At 47.1% G+C, this 23081-nt stretch overlaps 1 protein-coding gene across 3 annotated transcripts in view; it reads left to right on the top strand.

Moving 5' to 3' along the window:
- LOC124029311 (receptor-type tyrosine-protein phosphatase gamma-like) overlaps positions 1–23081 on the top strand; it is a 274161-nt gene that overhangs the window by 218982 nt on the left and 32098 nt on the right. For 2 of the 3 annotated variants that reach the window (XM_046341087.1, XM_046341073.1), the window contains exons 9-13: positions 2469–2641; positions 6091–6199; positions 6369–6418; positions 6599–7364; positions 10272–10410. In XM_046341087.1, the coding sequence (XP_046197043.1) occupies positions 2469–2641; positions 6091–6199; positions 6369–6418; positions 6599–7364; positions 10272–10410 (1237 nt within the window). The remainder of the gene's footprint in view (positions 1–2468; positions 2642–6090; positions 6200–6368; positions 6419–6598; positions 7365–10271; positions 10411–23081) is intronic. The other variant, XM_046341081.1, reaches the window with a different exon arrangement.

Genomic DNA, 23081 nt, shown 5'->3' with positions numbered 1-23081 from the left:
ATTTTTCTCTCTCTCCTATCCTCTTCCACCCTGGGTGGTTTTTATTGTCAAATAAATCATGTGTTTATTGTTTCTCTCTCCTATCCTCTTCCACCCTCCAAATAAATCATTCCACCTCTTCCACCTGTGGTTTTTATTGTCAAATAAATCATGTGTTTATTGTTTCTCTCTCTCCTATCCTCTTCCACCCTGGGGGTTTTTATTGTCAAATAAATCATGTGTTTATTGTTTCTCTCTCTCCTATCCTCTTCCACCCTGGGGGTTTTTATTGTCAAATAAATCATGTGTTTATTGTTTCTCTCTCTCCTATCCTCTTCCACCCTGGGTGGTTTTTATTGTCAAATAAATCATGTGTTTATTGTTTCTCTCTCTCCTATCCTCTTCCACCCTGGGTGGTTTTTATTGTCAAATAAATCATGTGTTTATTGTTTCTCTCTCTCCTATCCTCTTCCACCCTGGGTGGTTTTTATTGTCAAATAAATCATGTGTTTATTGTTTCTCTCTCTCCTATCCTCTTCCACCCTGGGTGGTTTTTATTGTCAAATAAATCATGTGTTTATTGTTTCTCTCTCTCCTATCCTCTTCCACCCTGGGGTTTTTTATTGTCAAATAAATCATGTGTTTATTGTTTCTCTCTCTCATCCTCTTCCACCCTGGGTGGTTTTTATTGTCAAATAAATCATGTGTTTATTGTTTCTCTCTCTCCTATCCTCTTCCACCCTGGGTGGTTTTTATTGTCAAATAAATCATGTGTTTATTGTTTCTCTCTCTCTATCCTCTTCCACCCTGGGTGGTTTTTATTGTCAAATAAATCATGTGTTTATTGTTTCTCTCTCTCCTATCCTCTTCCACCCTGGGTGGTTTTTAAATTGTCAAATAAATCATGTGTTTATTGTTTCTCTCTCTCCTATCCTCTTCCACCCTGGGTGGTTTTTATTGTCAAATAAATCATGTGTTTATTGTTTCTCTCTCTCCTATCCTCTTCCACCCTGGGGGTTTTTATTGTCAAATAAATCATGTGTTTATTGTTTCTCTGTCTCCTATCCTCTTCCACCCTGGGGGGTTTTTATTGTCAAATAAATCATGTGTTTATTGTTTCTCTCTCTCCTATCCTCTTCCACCCTGGGGGTTTTTATTGTCAAATAAATCATGTGTTTATTGTTTCTCTCTCTCCTATCCTCTTCCACCCTGGGGGTTTTTATTGTCAAATAAATCATGTGTTTATTGTTTCTCTCTCTCCTATCCTCTTCCACCCTGGGTGGTTTTTATTGTCAAATAAATCATGTGTTTATTGTTTCTCTCTCTCCTATCCTCTTCCACCCTGGGTGGTTTTTATTGTCAAATAAATCATGTGTTTATTGTTTCTCTCTCTCCTATCCTCTTCCACCCTGGGTGGTTTTTATTGTCAAATAAATCATGTGTTTATTGTTTCTCTCTCTCCTATCCTCTTCCACCCTGGGTGGTTTTTATTGTCAAATAAATCATGTGTTTATTGTTTCTCTCTCTCCTATCCTCTTCCACCCTGGGTGGTTTTTATTGTCAAATAAATCATGTGTTTATTGTTTCTCTCTCTCCTATCCTCTTCCACCCTGGGTGGTTTTTATTGTCAAATAAATCATGTGTTTATTGTTTCTCTCTCTCCTATCCTCTTCCACCCTGGGTGGTTTTTATTGTCAAATAAATCATGTGTTTATTGTTTCTCTCTCTCCTATCCTCTTCCACCCTGGGTGGTTTTTATTGTCAAATAAATCATGTGTTTATTGTTTCTCTCTCTCCTATCCTCTTCCACCCTGGGTGGTTTTTATTGTCAAATAAATCATGTGTTTATTGTTTCTCTCTCTCCTATCCTCTTCCACCCTGGGTGGTTTTTATTGTCAAATAAATCATGTGTTTATTGTTTCTCTCTCTCCTATCCTCTTCCACCCTGGGTGGTTTTTATTGTCAAATAAATCATGTGTTTATTGTTTCTCTCTCTCCTATCCTCTTCCACCCTGGGGGTTTTTATTGTCAAATAAATCATGTGTTTATTGTTTCTCTCTCTCCTATCCTCTTCCACCCTGGGGGTTTTTATTGTCAAATAAATCATGTGTTTATTGTTTCTCTCTCTCCTATCCTCTTCCACCCTGGGGGGTTTTTATTGTCAAATAAATCATGTGTTTATTGTTTCTCTCTCTCCTATCCTCTTCCACCCTGGGGGTTTTTTATTGTCAAATAAATCATGTGTTTATTGTTTCTCTCTCTCCTATCCTCTTCCACCCTGGGGTTTTTTTATTGTCAAATAAATCATGTGTTTATTGTTTCTCTCTCTCCTATCCTCTTCCACCCTGGGTGGCTTTTATTGTCAAATAAATTGTGTGTTTATCGTTTCTCCCAATCCATCCGTCTCCTCTTTCCTCTTCCCTCCCCATTCTGATTTTCCTACTAAACCCCCCCCCCATCTTCCTCCCTCCCTCCCTCCCCCTCACCAGTCTGCAGCAGTGCCCCAGTCAACATGAAGATCCAGCCACTGAACGGCACTGCCCTGTTGGTGAGCTGGCAGCGCCCGCTAGTGGTCTACCACCCGCCTATCACCAGCTTCATGGTCTCCTACAGCTGGATGAAGAGTGACGTGGCCTACGAGAAGACTGGGGACCAGAACATGGTGAGACACAGAACGCTGTGCAGACAGTCAGTCCGTCTCAGTTGCCTGGCTGGAAATGGACACTCCAGGTCTGTCTGTCACAAATCAAATCCCATTTTATCGGTCACAAGCTTTGTAAACATCAGGTGTAGACTAACAGTGAAAGTCTTCCTAAACGTCCCTTGCCAACAATGCAGAGAGAAAACATAATAACAGATAAATACACAAGAGTAACGAAAACTTGGCTATACAGTATATACGGGATACCACAACTGAGTCAATGTGCAGGAGTACGAGGTCATTGGGGTAGATATGTAAATATTGGTAAGGATAAAGTTAGTGCAAAAAGGGTCAATGTTGATAGTCCTGGGAAGCTATTTGGTTAACTATTTAACTAACAATTCAGCAGTCTTATGGCTCGGGGGTAGAAGCTGTTCAGGGTCCTGTTGGTTCCAGACTTGTGCATCGGTACCGCTTGCCGTGCGGTAGAGAGAACAGTCCATGACACACACACTGCACCGAGACTCCCACTGTGATGTGTCCGATGGGCTCAGCTCCCTCCAGTCTAATGTGTCAGTGAGAGATACACACCACGTCTGGCTCGTACCGTCACTGTGCCGTGGGATCTCAGTGAAGTTCTCTTTTTAAACACATCACGGCAGTCTTCTCATTCAGGGTTGTTGTTGATATAGTTCACGCCTTCACGTTAGCTTCCAACTTGGATGTGTTGACTATTTAGATTTGCCAAATGGAGCCTATCTTGTCTCATCCTCTAAATATACTATATATACAAATGTATGTGGACACCCAATAGACAAACAATCTCCATAGACAAACATTGGCAGTATAATGGCCTTACTGAAGAGCTCAGTGACTTTCAACATGGTACCGTCATAGGATGCCACCTTTCTAAACAAATCAGTTCGTCAAATTTCTGCCCTGCCAGAGATGCCCTGGTCAACTATAAGTGCTGTTATTGTGAAGTGGAAACATCTTGGAGTAACAACGGCTCAGCCCCGAAGTGGTAGGCCACACAAGCTCCACAGAACGGGACCGGCAACTGCTGAAGCGCGTAGTGCGTAAAAATTGGCTGTGCTCGGTTGCAACACACTTCCGAGTTACAAACTGCCTCTGGAAGAAACGTCAGCACAAAAACTGTTTGTCAGGAGCTTCATTAAATGGGTTTCCATGGCCGAGCAGCTACACACAAGCCTAAGATCACCATGCGCAATGCCAAGCTCGCTGCCATTGGACTCTGGAGCAGTGGAAACGTGTTCTCTGTAGTGATGAATCACACTTCACCATCTGGCAGTCCGACAGACAAATCTGGGGTTGGCGGATACCAGGAGATTGCTAACTGCCCCAATGCAGAGTGCCAACTGTAAAGTTTGGTGGTGAAGGATTAATGGTCTGATGCTGTTTTCTGTGGTTCGGGCTAGGACCCTTAGATCCAGTGAAAGGAAATCTTAATGCTACAGCATACAATGACATTCTGGACCATTCTGTGCTTCCATGTTTGTGGCCATTTCTTGTTTCAGCACGACAAATCAAAGTTTATTTGTCATGTGCGCCGAATTCAACAGTGAAATGCTTACTTACAGGCTCTAACCAACAATACAAAAAAGGCATTATGTGAACAGTAGGTAAGTAAATAAATAAAGCAACAGGTAAAAATAACAGTAGTGAGGCTAAAACAGTTTCCCTGAATTGTTGACAATGCTACAGTGCACAAAGTGAGGTCCATATAGAAATGGTTTCTCAAGATCGGTGTGGAAGAACTTGACTGGCCTGCACAAAGCCCTGACCTCAGCCCCATCGAACACCTTTGAGATTAATTGGAACGCCAACTGTGAGCCAGGCTTAATCGCCCAACAAGACCTAATCGGTGCTCGACCTCACTAATGCTGTTGTGGCTGAATGGAAGCAAGTCCCCGCACCAATGCCGCAGCAATGTACTAAGATCTAGTGGAAAGCCTTCCAAGAAGAGCGAAATAAATATTTCTCTCTACTATTATTCTGTCATTCCACATTCTTAAAGTAAAATGGAGATCCTAACTGACCTAAGACAAGGAATTCTTACCAGGGTTAAATGTCAGGAATTGTGAAAAACTGAGTTTAAATGTATTTGGCTAAGGTGTATGTAAACTTCTCACTTCAACTGTATATATGAGGTAATACAGAGGAGGATTAGGCTGTGAACAATCATTTTAAAGGAATAAACAGACTGCAGGAAAACACTGTCTCAGGAGAGACGATGCAGAGACGTCCATCTCTCTTTGCCTACAATCAATCTCCTTCATTCTTCCCTCACGTCAGCCCCCTTTCCCCATTCTCTGCCCACTTCATTTCCATTTTTATTTTCAATCTCCGTCCTTATCTGGGTTATATCAGGGAACTGCAGGCTTCCTGCAATCATAGTTGAATCAATTGAAACCACTCAAGCCCTTAGTTTCACATCCCCTCCTCTCATCTCCCCTTCGGCCAATGCAATAACCCTCCATTCTGGAGACCATCTCTGACGTAATTAACTTTAACCAGAGTGGCCCCTGATGCGTCACACAGTGCAGTGATGGACAGGTGAGGACACAGGGAGGAGTAAAGGGTAGGTGAGGACACAGGGAGGAGTAAAGGGTAGGTGAGGACACAGAACGGGTAGGTGAGGACACAGAACGGGTAGGTGAGGACACAGGGAGGAGTAAAGGGTAGGTGAGGACACAGGGAGGAGTAAAGGGTAGGTGAGGACACAGGGAGGAGTAAAGGGTAGGTAAGGACACAGAACGGGTAGGTGAGGACACAGGGAGGAGTAAAGGGTAGGTGAGGACACAGGGAGGAGTAAAGGGTAGGTAAGGACACAGGGAGGAGTAAAGGGTAGGTGAGGACACAGGGATGAGTAAAGGGTAGGTGAGGACACAGGGATGAGTAAAGGGTAGGTGAGGACACAGGGAGGAGTAAAGGGTAGGTGAGGACACAGGGAAGAGTAAAGGGTAGGTGAGGACACAGGGAAGAGTAAAGGGTAGGTGAGGACACAGGGAAGAGTAAAGGGTAGGTGAGGACACAGGGATGAGTAAAGGGTAGGTGAGGACACAGGGAAGAGTAAAGGGTAGGTGAGGACACAGGGAGGAGTAAAGGGTAGGTGAGGACACAGGGATGAGTAAAGGGTAGGTGAGGACACAGGGATGAGTAAAGGGTAGGTGAGGACACAGGGAGGAGTAAAGGGTAGGTGAGGATAGAGGGAGGAGTAAAGGGTAGGTGACGCTATGGATCCCTATCATGGGTGTGAGCTGCCAGTATTGACAGACACTGAATGTTAATCATATGCGAGTCATTTCCTTAGGCCTTCTATGTAGTGTGGATGTCCCATATGTACAGGACTCTGTGACGGGTGTGTCTGTCTCTCTGTGACAACACTGTCTGTCTGTCAGAATGTCATTCTTTCTCTTGCTCTCTCTGCCTCTGTGTCCATCCTACAGAAGGCGGTGATAACCCACGTGTCTCCAGACATCCTGTATCTGTTCAGAGTCCAGGCGGTGTGCCAGAGAGACCTACGCAGTGACTTCAGCCAGACACTGCTCTTCAGAGGTAATCACACCATACACCATAACACAGCGTATACAGCACAGCCCTATGGATGGAGTCACATAATCCTAACGTCCAGTTTTAAATGATCAGAGACAGTTAAATACTAAGAACAAACACTTGTCTTTGTTCCAAATGCATGTGTAATATTTTCCTGTGTTTGGTCGTCCAGCTAACACCACCAGGATATTTGAGGGAACACGGATAGTGAAGACTGGAATGGTGAGTAAAGTACAGATCATTTATCTTGTCCAGAAGATGGCAGCATCACAATTTATTTTGTGATGATCCAACATGATTTGTTATGGCATGATATTAACTCTCTCTCTCACTTTCTCTCTCGTCTTCTCCACCCCATACCCCTCTCCTTCCCTCTCCCCCTCTCTCTACTCTTTCCCCCAGCCCACCGTCTCCCCAGCCTCCTCGGCGGACATGGCTCCTATCAGCTCCGGCTCCTCCACCTGGACCTCCTCTGGCCTCCCGTTCTCCTTTGTCTCCATGGCTACGGGGGGCATCGGCCCATCCTCCAGCGGCAGTCAGGCCACGGTGGCATCGGTGGTGACCAGCACACTGTTGGCCGGCCTGGGCTTCAGCGGAGGGGTCATCTCTTCCCTGCCTGGCTCTCTCTGGCCCACCCAGGCCCCTGCAGCCAGCCCTGGGTCTAATCCTGGCCCGGGTCCCATCCCCAGCCGCCAGCCTACCCAGTCCCAGGCCTCCACTGAGCTCCCTACAGCCCGTCAGGGTGGTTCTGACACGGACACCCCCACAGCGGAGGAGGAGGCAGGGGTGGACAGGGAGGCTGAGGGGGAGGAGGGAGAGGGAGAGAAGGATGAAGGGGAAGACGACAGGAGGAAGAAGAATAACAAGACAGTGCCTGATGAGGTGGAGACAAAGATGAACAGCACCGTGGTCAAAGTGCCCTCCTCCTATGTCCCTACCCCCACAGCCAAAGAGAAAGGACAGGGGCAGGGAGAGCCTGTGGCTAACAGCACCACTGTGCCGCCCAGTGTAGGGGAGGACCAACTTTTCAGAGTGGACAGTAGCTCAGGGCCCACGGTGCAGCCAAAGAAGGACACAGCAGAGAGAGAGATGCAGATTCCCCAGAGCCCAACACGCTCCCCAAAGACTGGTGGGGAGAAGAGCCTTTGGCCTTTCTCTGTCCACACGGGTGAGTAGAACTCTCTGTATAACCCATTTCATTTTCCTCTTTATAGCACAACGACACTAAAACAAATTATACACGCAACATGCAACAATTTCAGTTCAGTTCATATAACGAAATCTGTCAATTGAAATAAATCATTTGGCAATAATCTATGGATTTCACATGACTGGGAGTACAAATAGGCATCAGTTGGTCACAGATACCTTTAAAAACAAATATCCGTTGTGACCACCATTTGCCACATGCAGTGCAACACATCTCCTTTGTATAGAGTTGATCAGGCTGTTGATTGTGGCCTGTGGAATGTTGTTCCACTCCCCTTCAATGGCTGTGCGAAGTTGCTGGATATTAGAGAGAACTGGAACATGCTGTCGATCCAAGGGATCCCAAACATGCTCAATAGGTGACATGTCTGGTGAGAATGCAGGCCATGGATGAACTGGGTCATTTTCAGCTTCCAGGAATTGTGTAGAGATCCCTGCAACATGGGGACGTGCATTATCATGTTGAAACATGAGGTGATAGCGGCCGATGAATGGCACGACAATGGGCCTCAGGATCTCGTCACGATATCTCTGTGAATTGTTCGTAGATATAGGCTTTTTGTGCCTATGGAACATTTCTGTGATCTTTTATTTCAGCTCATGAAACATGGGAACAACACATGTTGCATTTATATTTTTGTTGAGTATAGTTGTACACTGGAGATATTTAACACAATACTTAGACCTATATAATGTCACTTTAGTTTTCAGGTTCACCCTTAACCCCCCCCCCCCCTGCAGCTTGTCATGTTACACAGGCTGTGTTATTATATATCTATATATCAGCAGTAAATATGAGACAGGCAGGGCCTATTTTAAACATTAGCCTTGGGATCAGCCCCAGCTTCAGTATGTGGCAATAGACTGAGACAAATAGCTCAATTTCTGAGTGCCACCATAATATCACACTGAGAGAGCCCTAGAGAAAGTAATGGAACTATTCTACAGCCCGAGGGGTCATTGCCTAGCCCGAAGGGGCCATTACCTAGCCCGAGGTGCCATTACCTAGCCCGAGGTGCCATTACCTAGCCAGAGGGGCCAATGCCTAGCCCGAGGGGCAATTACATAGCCCGAGGGGCCATTACCTAGCCCGAGGGGCCATTGCCTAGCCCGAGGGGCCATTATCTGGCCCGAGTGCCATTACTTAGCCAGAGGGGCCATTGCCTAGCCCGAGGGGCCATTGCCTAGCCCGAGGGACCATTACTTAGCCCGAGGTGCCATTACTTAGCCAGAGGGGCCATTGCCTAGCCTGAGGGACCATTACTTAGCCAGAGGGGCCATTGCCTAGCCCGAGGGACCATTACTTAGCCCGAGGTACCATTACTTAGCCCGAGGTGCCATTACTTAGCCCGAGGTGCCATTACTTAGCCCGAGGTGCCATTACTTAGCCTGAGGTGCCATTACTTAGCCCGATGTGCCATTACTTAGACCGAGGTGCCATTACTTAGCCCGAGGTACCATTACTTAGCCCGAGGTGCCATTACTTAGCCTGAGGTGCCATTACTTAGCCTGAGGTGCCATTACTTAACCTCAGGTGCCATTACATAGCCTGAGGTGCCATTACTTAGCCTGAGGTGCCATTACTTAGCCCGAGGTACCATTACTTAGCCCGAGGGGCCATTACTTAGCCCGAGGTGCCATTACTTAGCCTGAGGTGCCATTACTTAGCCTGAGGTGCCATTACTTAGCCCGAGGTGCCATTACTTAGCCCGAGGTACCATTACTTAGCCCGAGGTGCCATTACTTAGCCTGAGGTGCCATTACTTAGCCTGAGGTGCCATTACTTAACCTGAGGTGCCATTACATAGCCTGAGGTGCCATTACTTAGCCTGAGGTGCCATTACTTAGCCCGAGGTACCATTACTTAGCCCGAGGTGCCATTACTTAGCCCGAGGTACCATTACTTAGCCTGAGGTGCCATTACTTAGCCCGAGGTACCATTACTTAGCCTGAGGTGCCATTACTTAGCCCGAGGTACCATTACTTAGCCTGAGGTACCATTACTTAGCCTGAGGTACCATTACTTAGCCTGAGGTGCCATTACTTAGCCTGAGGTGCCATTACTTAGCCCGAGGTACCATTACTTAGCCTGAGGTGCCATTACTTAGCCCGAGGGACCATTAGTTTGAGGCATGCTCTGAGGCATATTTTCAAGACCAAACTGCCTGCCTACCAGCCAGGAATAAAACAGAGAAAGTAAAGCAGGGTATTGCTCTCTTATAAATGTCCTTATTCATTCTGAATATACACATTTAGATGAGTAGCGCTCCAAGCCTCAGGGTAAACCTAGTCACTTACTGTCATTGTAAATAATAATTTGTTCCTAACTGACTTGCCTAGGTAAATAAAAGATCAATAAAATAAAATAAACTCACCCTACTGATGAAGCCATCACACTGAAATGATGTGTAAATGTATGATGCCCTACCAAGCAAAAAGACAGTAACTGATCATTTGTTCGAAAATGAGTTAGTCATTTTTGCTACATTAAATACATGCTTAATCATGTGGACAAGTATCCTGCCTCTATTGTATTGTGTTTTGGAGAAAATGGGGGTCATGTTAGCAGTAACTGCATAAAGTTACTGTGAAACCAACGTAAATAAAAGCCAGTTTTCTCAGTTCCACGCTTTGAGCAGTTTCTGCCTTTCTGCTTGGTAGGGCAGTATAAATATATAAATAGTGGAGCTAAACAGTTTTTTCTGATGTGAAATTGGTTTGTTTGAAGGCTGAAGCTTCCATGAGTGGCCCAAATAATCTGAATAATCTCACTTTGATTTTACTTTTGTGTGTTAAAGTGTTTTTGGAGTAGATGTCTGACACAGCCTCTGTGTATGTCTCCCATTCCCCCCCTCCACCTTTCCAGACAGAACTAGTGTGTCCAACATGACCCGCAGCTCTCACGCTGGGGGGGGCCGGATGGAGTGGATCGTCCCACTGGTGGTGGTCTCAGCCCTCACCCTGCTCTGCCTCGTCATGCTACTGGCTGTCCTGGTCTACTGGAGGTATTATAGATGACGTTATATTATTATATTACTGGGTTACTAACCCTGACCCCTGGTGGTGGTCTCAGCCCTCACCCTGCTCTGCCTCGTCATGCTACTGGCTGTCCTGGTCTACTGGAGGTATTATAGATTACGTTATATTATTATATTACTGGGTTACTAACCCTAACCCCTACTGACCCCTGGTGGTGGTCTCAGCCCTCACCCTCCTCTGCCTCGTCATGCTACTGGCTGTCCTGGTCTACTGGAGGTATTATAGATGACGTTATATTATTATATTACTGGGTTACTAACCCTGACCCCTGGTGGTGGTCTCAGCCCTCACCCTCCTCTGCCTCGTCATGCTACTGGCTGTCCTGGTCTACTGGAGGTATTATAGATGACGTTATATTATTATATTACTGGGTTACTAACCCTGACCCCTGGTGGTGGTCTCAGCCCTCACCCTCCTCTGCCTCGTCATGCTACTGGCTGTCCTGGTCTACTGGAGGTATTATAGATGACGTTATATTATTATATTACTGGGTTACTAACCCTGACCCCTGGTGGTGGTCTCAGCCCTCACCCTCCTCTGCCTCGTCATGCTACTGGCTGTCCTGGTCTACTGGAGGTATTATAGATGACGTTATATTATTATATTACTGGGTTACTAACCCTGACCCCTGGTGGTGGTCTCAGCCCTCACCCTCCTCTGCCTCGTCATGCTACTGGCTGTCCTGGTCTACTGGAGGTATTATAGATGACGTTATATTATTATATTACTGGGTTACTAACCCTGACCCCTGGTGGTGGTCTCAGCCCTCACCCTCCTCTGCCTCGTCATGCTACTGGCTGTCCTGGTCTACTGGAGGTATTATAGATTACGTTATATTATTATATTACTGGGTTACTAACCCTAACCCCTGGTGGTGGTCTCAGCCCTCACCCTCCTCTGCCTCGTCATGCTACTGGCTGTCCTGGTCTACTGGAGGTATTATAGATTACGTTATATTATTATATTACTGGGTTACTAACCCTGACCCCTGGTGGTGGTCTCAGCCCTCACCCTCCTCTGCCTCGTCATGCTACTGGCTGTCCTGGTCTACTGGAGGTATTATAGATTACGTTATATTATTATATTACTGGGTTACTAACCCTGACCCCTGGTGGTGGTCTCAGCCCTCACCCTCCTCTGCCTCGTCATGCTACTGGCTGTCCTGGTCTACTGGAGGTATTATAGATGACGTTATATTATTATATTACTGGGTTACTAACCCTGACCCCTGGTGGTGGTCTCAGCCCTCACCCTCCTCTGCCTCGTCATGCTACTGGCTGTCCTGGTCTACTGGAGGTATTATAGATGACGTTATATTATTATATTACTGGGTTACTAACCCTGACCCCTGGTGGTGGTCTCAGCCCTCACCCTCCTCTGCCTCGTCATGCTACTGGCTGTCCTGGTCTACTGGAGGTATTATAGATGACGTTATATTATTATATTACTGGGTTACTAACCCTAACCCCTACTGACCCCTGGTGGTGGTCTCAGCCCTCACCCTCCTCTGCCTCGTCATGCTACTGGCTGTCCTGGTCTACTGGAGGTATTATAGATTACGTTATATTATTATATTACTGGGTTACTAACCCTAACCCCTACTGACCCCTGGTGGTGGTCTCAGCCCTCACCCTCCTCTGCCTCGTCATGCTACTGGCTGTCCTGGTCTACTGGAGGTATTATAGATTACATTATATTATTATATTACTGGGTTACTAACCCTGACCCCTGGTGGTGGTCTCAGCCCTCACCCTCCTCTGCCTCGTCATGCTACTGGCTGTCCTGGTCTACTGGAGGTATTATAGATTACATTATATTATTATATTACTGGGTTACTAACCCTGACCCCTGGTGGTGGTCTCAGCCCTCACCCTCCTCTGCCTCGTCATGCTACTGGCTGTCCTGGTCTACTGGAGGTATTATAGATGACGTTATATTATTATATTACTGGGTTACTAACCCTGACCCCTGGTGGTGGTCTCAGCCCTCACCCTCCTCTGCCTCGTCATGCTACTGGCTGTCCTGGTCTACTGGAGGTATTATAGATGACGTTATATTATTATATTACTGGGTTACTAACCCTGACCCCTGGTGGTGGTCTCAGCCCTCACCCTGCTCTGCCTCGTCATGCTACTGGCTGTCCTGGTCTACTGGAGGTATTATAGATTACGTTATATTATTATATTACTGGGTTACTAACCCTAACCCCTGGTGGTGGTCTCAGCCCTCACCCTCCTCTGCCTCGTCATGCTACTGGCTGTCCTGGTCTACTGGAGGTATTATAGATGACGTTATATTATTATATTACTGGGTTACTAACCCTGACCCCTGGTGGTGGTCTCAGCCCTCACCCTCCTCTGCCTCGTCATGCTACTGGCTGTCCTGGTCTACTGGAGGTATTATAGATGACGTTATATTATTATATTACTGGGTTACTAACCCTGACCCCTGGTGGTGGTCTCAGCCCTCACCCTCCTCTGCCTCGTCATGCTACTGGCTGTCCTGGTCTACTGGAGGTATTATAGATGACGTTATATTATTATATTACTGGGTTACTAACCCTAACCCCTACTGACCCCTGGTGGTGGTCTCAGCCCTCACCCTCCTCTGCCTCGTCATGCTACTGGCTGTCCTGGTCTACTGGAGGTATTATAGATTACGTTATATTATTATATTACTGGGTTACTAACCCTAACCCCTACTGACCCCTGGTGGTGGTCTCAGCCCTCACCCTCCTCTGCCTCGTCATGCTACTGGCTGTCCTGGTCTACTGGAGGTATTATAGATTACATTATATTATTATATTACTGGGTTACTAACCCTGACCCCTGGTGGTGGTCTCAGCCCTCACCCTCCTCTGCCTCGTCATGCTACTGGCTGTCCTGGTCTACTGGAGGTATTATAGATTACATTATATTATTATATTACTGGGTTACTAACCCTGACCCCTGGTGGTGGTCTCAGCCCTCACCCTCCTCTGCCTCGTCATGCTACTGGCTGTCCTGGTCTACTGGAGGTATTATAGATGACGTTATATTATTATATTACTGGGTTACTAACCCTGACCCCTGGTGGTGGTCTCAGCCCTCACCCTCCTCTGCCTCGTCATGCTACTGGCTGTCCTGGTCTACTGGAGGTATTATAGATGACGTTATATTATTATATTACTGGGTTACTAACCCTGACCCCTGGTGGTGGTCTCAGCCCTCACCCTGCTCTGCCTCGTCATGCTACTGGCTGTCCTGGTCTACTGGAGGTATTATAGATTACGTTATATTATTATATTACTGGGTTACTAACCCTAACCCCTGGTGGTGGTCTCAGCCCTCACCCTCCTCTGCCTCGTCATGCTACTGGCTGTCCTGGTCTACTGGAGGTATTATAGATTACGTTATATTATTATATTACTGGGTTACTAACCCTGACCCCTGGTGGTGGTCTCAGCCCTCACCCTCCTCTGCCTCGTCATGCTACTGGCTGTCCTGGTCTACTGGAGGTATTATAGATGACGTTATATTATTATATTACTGGGTTACTAACCCTGACCCCTGGTGGTGGTCTCAGCCCTCACCCTCCTCTGCCTCGTCATGCTACTGGCTGTCCTGGTCTACTGGAGGTATTATAGATGACGTTATATTATTATATTACTGGGTTACTAACCCTGACCCCTGGTGGTGGTCTCAGCCCTCACCCTCCTCTGCCTCGTCATGCTACTGGCTGTCCTGGTCTACTGGAGGTATTATAGATGACGTTATATTATTATATTACTGGGTTACTAACCCTGACCCTGGTGGTGGTCTCAGCCCTCACCCTCCTCTGCCTCGTCATGCTACTGGCTGTCCTGGTCTACTGGAGGTATTATAGATTACGTTATATTATTATATTACTGGGTTACTAACCCTGACCCCTGGTGGTGGTCTCAGCCCTCACCCTCCTCTGCCTCGTCATGCTACTGGCTGTCCTGGTCTACTGGAGGTATTATAGATGACGTTATATTATTATATTACTGGGTTACTAACCCTGACCCCTGGTGGTGGTCTCAGCCCTCACCCTCCTCTGCCTCGTCATGCTACTGGCTGTCCTGGTCTACTGGAGGTATTATAGATTACGTTATATTATTATATTACTGGGTTACTAACCCTGACCCCTGGTGGTGGTCTCAGCCCTCACCCTCCTCTGCCTCGTCATGCTACTGGCTGTCCTGGTCTACTGGAGGTATTATAGATGACGTTATATTATTATATTACTGGGTTACTAACCCTAACCCCTACTGACCCCTGGTGGTGGTCTCAGCCCTCACCCTCCTCTGCCTCGTCATGCTACTGGCTGTCCTGGTCTACTGGAGGTATTATAGATTACGTTATATTATTATATTACTGGGTTACTAACCCTAACCCCTACTGACCCCTGGTGGTGGTCTCAGCCCTCACCCTCCTCTGCCTCGTCATGCTACTGGCTGTCCTGGTCTACTGGAGGTATTATAGATTACATTATATTATTATATTACTGGGTTACTAACCCTGACCCCTGGTGGTGGTCTCAGCCCTCACCCTCCTCTGCCTCGTCATGCTACTGGCTGTCCTGGTCTACTGGAGGTATTATAGATTACATTATATTATTATATTACTGGGTTACTAACCCTGACCCCTGGTGGTGGTCTCAGCCCTCACCCTCCTCTGCCTCGTCATGCTACTGGCTGTCCTGGTCTACTGGAGGTATTATAGATGACGTTATATTATTATATTACTGGGTTACTAACCCTAACCCCTACTGACCCCTGGTGGTGGTCTCAGCCCTCACCCTCCTCTGCCTCGTCATGCTACTGGCTGTCCTGGTCTACTGGAGGTATTATAGATTACGTTATATTATTATATTACTGGGTTACTAACCCTAACCCCTACTGACCCCTGGTGGTGGTCTCAGCCCTCACCCTCCTCTGCCTCGTCATGCTACTGGCTGTCCTGGTCTACTGGAGGTATTATAGATTACATTATATTATTATATTACTGGGTTACTAACCCTGACCCCTGGTGGTGGTCTCAGCCCTCACCCTCCTCTGCCTCGTCATGCTACTGGCTGTCCTGGTCTACTGGAGGTATTATAGATTACATTATATTATTATATTACTGGGTTACTAACCCTGACCCCTGGTGGTGGTCTCAGCCCTCACCCTCCTCTGCCTCGTCATGCTACTGGCTGTCCTGGTCTACTGGAGGTATTATAGATTACGTTATATTATTATATTACTGGGTTACTAACCCTGACCCCTGGTGGTGGTCTCAGCCCTCACCCTCCTCTGCCTCGTCATGCTACTGGCTGTCCTGGTCTACTGGAGGTATTATAGATGACGTTATATTATTATATTACTGGGTTACTAACCCTGACCCCTGGTGGTGGTCTCAGCCCTCACCCTCCTCTGCCTCGTCATGCTACTGGCTGTCCTGGTCTACTGGAGGTATTATAGATTACGTTATATTATTATATTACTGGGTTACTAACCCTGACCCCTGGTGGTGGTCTCAGCCCTCACCCTCCTCTGCCTCGTCATGCTACTGGCTGTCCTGGTCTACTGGAGGTATTATAGATTACGTTATATTATTATATTACTGGGTTACTAACCCTGACCCCTGGTGGTGGTCTCAGCCCTCACCCTCCTCTGCCTCGTCATGCTACTGGCTGTCCTGGTCTACTGGAGGTATTATAGATTACGTTATATTATTATATTACTGGGTTACTAACCCTGACCCCTGGTGGTGGTCTCAGCCCTCACCCTCCTCTGCCTCGTCATGCTACTGGCTGTCCTGGTCTACTGGAGGTATTATAGATTACGTTATATTATTATATTACTGGGTTACTAACCCTGACCCCTGGTGGTGGTCTCAGCCCTCACCCTCCTCTGCCTCGTCATGCTACTGGCTGTCCTGGTCTACTGGAGGTATTATAGATTACGTTATATTATTATATTACTGGGTTACTAACCCTGACCCCTGGTGGTGGTCTCAGCCCTCACCCTCCTCTGCCTCGTCATGCTACTGGCTGTCCTGGTCTACTGGAGGTATTATAGATTACGTTATATTATTATATTACTGGGTTACTAACCCTAACCCCTACTGACCCCTGGTGGTGGTCTCAGCCCTCACCCTGCTCTGCCTCGTCATGCATCCGCAGAGTACGACCCTGCCTCACACAGGAAGCGGCGCAGGTCCTAATCCAGGCACTTGTCATCTCCCGTCTGGATTACTGCAACTCGCTGTTGGCTGGGCTCCCTGCCTGTGCCATTAAACCCCTTCAACTCATCCAGAACGCCGCAGCCCGTCTGGTGTTCAACCTTCCCAAGTTCTCTCACGTCACCCCGCTCCTCCGTTCTCTCCACTGGCTTCCAGTTGAAGCTCGCATCCGCTACAAGACCATGGTGCTTGCCTACGGAGCTGTGAGGGGAACGGCACCTCAGTACCTCCAGGCTCTGATCAGGCCCTACACCCAAACAAGGGCACTGCGTTCATCCACCTCTGGCCTGCTCGCCTCCCTACCACTGAGGAAGTACAGCTCCCGCTCAGCCCAGTCAAAACTGTTCGCTGCCCTGGCCCCCAATGGTGGAACAAACTCCCTCACGACGCCAGGACAGCGGAGTCAATCACCACCTTCCGGAGACACCTGAAACCCCACCTCTTTAAGGAATACCTAGGATAGGATAAGTAATCCCTCTCACCCCACCCCCCCTAAGTTTTAGATGCACTATTGTTAAGTGACTGTCCCACTGGATGTCATAAGGTGAATGCACCAATTTGTAAGTCGCTCTGGATAAGAGCGTCTGCTAAATGACTTAAATGTAAATGTAATGCTAGGTGTGTGCGTATTTTCCAGACCCCACCATGTCAAAAAAAAGTTATTTAATCAAAGGCCAATGTTTACCTTTTTGAATTGATTCTATGGCAGTCCATTACAAATCCATTTGACAGTAGTTTTGACAGTATTTCGATCTGAAGGAAGTATTCCTTCAGAAAGTGTTCACATCTTTTTCCACATTTTGCTGTGTCACAGCCTGAATTTAAAATATATTTTGGGGGGGTCACTAACTTACACAGTAAGTACCCCACAATGTCAAAGTGGAATTATGTTTTTTGAATTATTTTCTGTAAGGTCCGTCATTCGAGCAGTGAATTTCAAACACATTCAACGTCAAAGACCAGGGAGGTTTTCCAAAGCCTTGCAAAGAAGAGCACCTAATGGATTTCACCAGGAGGCCAATGGTAACATTAACAGTCACAAAGTGTAATGGCTGTGGTAGGAGAAAACAAAACATTCATCCTGTTTGCAACAAGTCACTAAAGTGATCCTGCAAAAAAAATGTGGCAAAGCAATTCACTTTTTGTCCTGAATACAAAGTGTTATGTTTGGGGCAAATCCAATACATTACATTACTCTCCATATTTTGAAGCATTGTGGTGGCTGCAACATGTTATGGGTATGCTTGTCATCATTAAGGAATGGAGCTAAGCACAGGCAAAATCCTCGAGGAAAAACTAGTTCAGTCTGCTTTCCAAACGACACTGGGAGATGGATTCACCTTTCAGCAGGACAATAACCTAGAACACAAGGCCAAATCTACACTAGAGTTGCTTACCAAGAAGACAGTGAATGTTCCTGAGTGGCCGAGTTACAGTTTTGATGGCAAGACCTGAAAATGGTTGTCTAGCAATGATCAACAACCAATTTGACAGAGATTGAATCATTGGTTTAATAATAATGGGGAAATGTTGCACAATCCAGGTGTGGAATGCTCTTAGAGACTTACCCAGAAAGACTCACAGCTGTAATCACTGCCAAAGCTGCTTCGACAAAGTAATTACTCAGGGATGTGAATATGATTTCACTTTGTCATTATGGGGTGTAGATGTGTGTAGATAGTTGAGAATGTTTTTTTTAATTATATCCATTTTGAATTCAAGCTGTGACACAAAATAATGTGGAATAAGTCCAGGGGCATGAATAATTTCTGAAGGCCCTGTGCGTGTTTCTTTTAGTGATGGGATCATAGTATGTTGTATCTTAAACAGTTCAAAAGATAGAGCCACATGTGTAGGAAGAAAATAAACCTCATCTAACAGAAACCACTCTGTTTATTACAACCTCATCTAACAGAAACCACTCTGTTTGTTACAACCTCATCTAACAGAAACCACTCTGTTTATTACAACCTCATCTAACAGAAACCACTCTGTTTGTTACAACCTCATCTAACAGAAACCACTCTGTTTATTACAACCTCATCTAACAGAAACCACTCTGTTTATTACAACCTCATCTAACAGAAACCACTCTGTTTATTACAACCTCATCTAACAGAAACCACTCTATTTATTACAACCTCATCTAACAGAAACCACTCTGTTTATTACAACCTCATCTAACAGAAACCAATCTGTTTATTACAACCTCATCTAACAGAAACCACTCTGTTTATTACAACCTCATCTAACAGAAACCACTCTGTTTATTACAACCTCATCTAACAGAAACCACTCTGTTTGTTACAACCTCATCTAACAGAAACCACTCTGTTTATTACAACCTCATCTAACAGAAACCACTCTGTTTATTACAACCTCATCTAACAGAAACCACTCTGTTTGTTACAACCTCATCTAACAGAAACCACTCTGTTTATTACAACCTCATCTAACAGAAACCACTCTGTTTGTTACAACCTCATCTAACAGAAAACACTCTGTTTATTACAACCTCATCTAACAGAAACCACTCTGTTTATTACAACCTCATCTAACAGAAACCACTCGGTTTGTTACAACATTTACATTTACATTTAAGTCATTTAGCAGACGCTCTTATCCAGAGCGACTTACAAATTGGTGCATTCACCTTATGACATCCAGTGGAACAGTCACTTTACAATAGTGCATCTAAATCTTAAAGGGAGGGGGTGAGAGGGATTACTTATCCTATCCTAGGTATTCCTTAAAGAGGTGGGGTTTCAGGTGTCTCCGGAAGGTGGTGATTGACTCCGCTGTCCTGGCGTCGTGAGGGAGTTTGTTCCACCATTGGGGGGCCAGAGCAGCGAACAGTTTTGACTGGGCTGAGCGGGAGCTGTACTTCCTCAGTGGTAGGGAGGCGAGCAGGCCAGAGGTGGATGAACGCAGTGCCCTTGTTTGGGTGTAGGGCCTGATCAGAGCCTGGAGGTACTGAGGTGCCGTTCCCCTCACAGCTCCGTAGGCAAGCACCATGGTCTTGTAGCGGATGCGAGCTTCAACTGGAAGCCAGTGGAGAGAACGGAGGAGCGGGGTGACGTGAGAGAACTTGGGAAGGTTGAACACCAGACGGGCTGCGGCGTTCTGGATGAGTTGAAGGGGTTTAATGGCACAGGCAGGGAGCCCAGCCAACAGCGAGTTGCAGTAATCCAGACGGGGGATGACAAGTGCCTGGATTAGGACCTGCGCCGCTTCCTGTGTGAGGCAGGGTCGTACTCTGCGGATGTTGTAGAGCATGAACCTACAGGAACGGGCCACCGCCTTGATGTTGGTTGAGAACGACAGGGTGTTGTCCAGGATCACGCCAAGGTTCTTAGCGCTCTGGGAGGAGGACACAATGGAGTTGTCAACCGTGATGGCGAGATCATGGAACGGGCAGTCCTTCCCCGGGAGGAAGAGCAGCTCCGTCTTGCCGAGTTCAGCTTGAGGTGGTGATCCGTCATCCACACTGATATGTCTGCCAGACATGCAGAGATGCGATTCGCCACCTGGTCATCAGAAGGGGGAAAGGAGAAGATTAATTGTGTGTCGTCTGCATAGCAATGATAGGAGAGACCATGTGAGGTTATGACAGAGCCAAGTGACTTGGTGTATAGCGAGAATAGGAGAGGGCCTAGAACAGAGCCCTGGGGGACATCAGTGGTGAGAGCGCGTGGTGAGGAGACAGATTGTCGCCACGCCACCTGGTAGGAGCGACCTGTCAGGTAGGACGCAATCCAAGCGTGGGCCACGCCGGAGATGCCCAACTCGGAGAGGGTGGAGAGGAGGATCTGATGGTTCACAGTATCAAAGGCAGCCGATAGGTCTAGAAGGATGAGAGCAGAGGAGAGAGAGTTAGCTTTAGCAGTGCGGAGTGCCTCCGTGATACAGAGGAGAGCAGTCTCAGTTGAATGACTAGTCTTGAAACCTGACTGATTTGGATCAAGAAGGTCATTTAGAGAGAGATAGCGGGAGAGCTGGCCAAGGACGGCACGTTCAAGAGTTTTGGAGAGAAAAGAAAGAAGGGATACTGGTCTGTAATTGTTGACATCGGAGGGATCCAGTGTAGGTTTTTTAAGAAGGGGTGCAACTCTCGCTCTCTTGAAGACGGAAGGGACGTAGCCAGCGGTCAGGGATGAGCGAGGTGAGGTAAGGGAGAAGGTCTCCGGAAATGGTCTGGAGAAGAGAGGAGGGGATGGGGTCAAGCGGGCAGGTTGTTGGGCAGCCGGCCGTCACAAGACGCGAGATTTCATCTGGAGAGAGGGGAGAAAGAGGTCAGAGCACAGGGTAGGACAGTGTGAGCAGAACCAGCGGTGTCGTTTGACTTAGCAAACGAGGATCGGATGTCGTCGACCTTCTTTTCAAAATGGTTGACGAAGTCATCTGCAGAGAGGGAGGAGGGGGGGGGATTCAGGAGGGAGGAGAAGGTGGCAAAGAGCTTCCTAGGGTTAGAGGCAGATGGTTGGAATTTAGAGTGGTAGAAAGTGGCTTTAGCAGCAGAGACAGAGGAGGAAAATGTAGAGAGGAGGGAGTGAAAGGATGCCAGGTCCGCAGGGAGGCGAGTTTTCCTCCATTTCCGCTCGGCTGCCCGGAGCCCTGTTCTGTGAGCTCGCAATGAGTCATCGAGCCACGGAGCGGGAGGGGAGGACCGAGCCGGCCTGGAGGATAGGGGACATAGAGAGTCAAAGGATGCAGAGAGGGAGGAGAGGAGGGTTGAGGAGGCAGAATCAGGAGATAGGTTGGAGAAGGTTTGAGCAGAGGGAAGAGATGATAGGATGGAAGAGGAGAGAGTAGCGGGGGAGAGAGAGCGAAGGTTGGGACGGCGCGATACCATCCGAGTAGGGGCAGTGTGGGAGGTGTTGGATGAGAGCGAGAGGGAAAAGGATACAAGGTAGTGGTCGGAGACTTGGAGGGGAGTTGCAATGAGGTTAGTGGAAGAACAGCATCTAGTAAAGATGAGGTCGAGCGTATTGCCTGCCTTGTGAGTAGGGGGGAAGGTGAGAGGGTGAGGTCAAAAGAGGAGAGGAGTGGAAAGAAGGAGGCAGAGAGGAATGAGTCAAAGGTAGACGTGGGGAGGTTAAAGTCGCCCAGAACTGTGAGAGGTGAGCCGTCCTCAGGAAAGGAGCTTATCAAGGCATCAAGCTCATTGATGAACTCTCCGAGGGAACCTGGAGGGCGATAAATGATAAGAATGTTAAGCTTGAAAGGGCTGGTAACTGTGACAGCATGGAATTCAAAGGAGGCGATAGACAGATGGGTAAGGGGAGAAAGAGAGAATGACCACTTGGGAGAGATGAGGATCCCGGTGCCACCACCCCGCTGACCAGAAGCTCTCGGGGTGTGCGAGAACACGTGGGCGGACGAAGAGAGAGCAGTAGGAGTAGCAGTGTTGTCTGTGGTGATCCATGTTTCCGTCAGTGCCAAGAAGTCGAGGGACTGGAGGGAGGCATAGGCTGAGATGAACTCTGCCTTGTTGGCCGCAGATCGGCAGTTCCAGAGGCTACCGGAGACCTGGAACTCCACGTGGGTCGTGCGCGCTGGGACCACCAGATTAGGGTGGCCGCGGCCACGCGGTGTGGAGCGTTTGTATGGTCTGTGCAGAGAGGAGAGAACAGGGATAGACAGACACATAGTTGACAGGCTACAGAAGAGGCTACGCTAATGCAAAGGAGATTGGAATGACAAGTGGACTACACGTCTCGAATGTTCAGAAAGTTAAGTTTACGTAGCAAGAATCTTATTGACTAAAATTATTAAAATGATACAGTACTGCTGAAGTAGGCTAGCTGGCAGTGGGTGCGTTGTGGCACTACACTAATCAAGTCGTTCCGTTGAGTGTAATAGTTTCGACAGTGCTGCTATTCGGGGGCTAGCTGGCTAGCTAGCAGTGTTGTTTACGTTACGTTGCGTTAAAAGAACGACAATAGCTGGCTAGCTAACCTAGAAAATCGCTCTAGACTACACAATTATCTTTCATACAAAGACGGCTATGTAGCTAGCTATGTAGCTAGCTACGATCAAACAAATCAAACCGTTGTACTGTAATGAAATAAAATGAAAATGTGATACTACCTGTGAATGCGACCGGGTTGTTGAGTCTATTCGGTAGTCGTTGGCTGTTGGCTAGCTGTTGGCTAGCTAGCAGAGTCTCCTACGTTAAGGACGACAAATAGCTGGCTAGCTAACCTCGGTAAATTAAGATAATCACTCTAAGACTACACACTCTAAACTACACAATTATCTTGGATACGAAGACAGCAAAGACAGCTATGTAGCTAGCTAACACTACACTAATCAAGTCGTTCAGTTGAGTGTAATAGTTTCTCCAGTGCAGCTAATCAGTGGACGTTAGCTAGCTGGCTAGTGAAGACTACGTTAGGACGGCGAAATAC

The sequence above is a fragment of the Oncorhynchus gorbuscha genome, linkage group LG03, assembly GCF_021184085.1.
Source record: "Oncorhynchus gorbuscha isolate QuinsamMale2020 ecotype Even-year linkage group LG03, OgorEven_v1.0, whole genome shotgun sequence".
Classification (NCBI taxonomy): Eukaryota; Metazoa; Chordata; class Actinopteri; order Salmoniformes; family Salmonidae; genus Oncorhynchus; species Oncorhynchus gorbuscha.
Note: the sequence above shows the minus strand (reverse complement) of the source record. Positions and strands in the feature narration are given on the sequence as shown.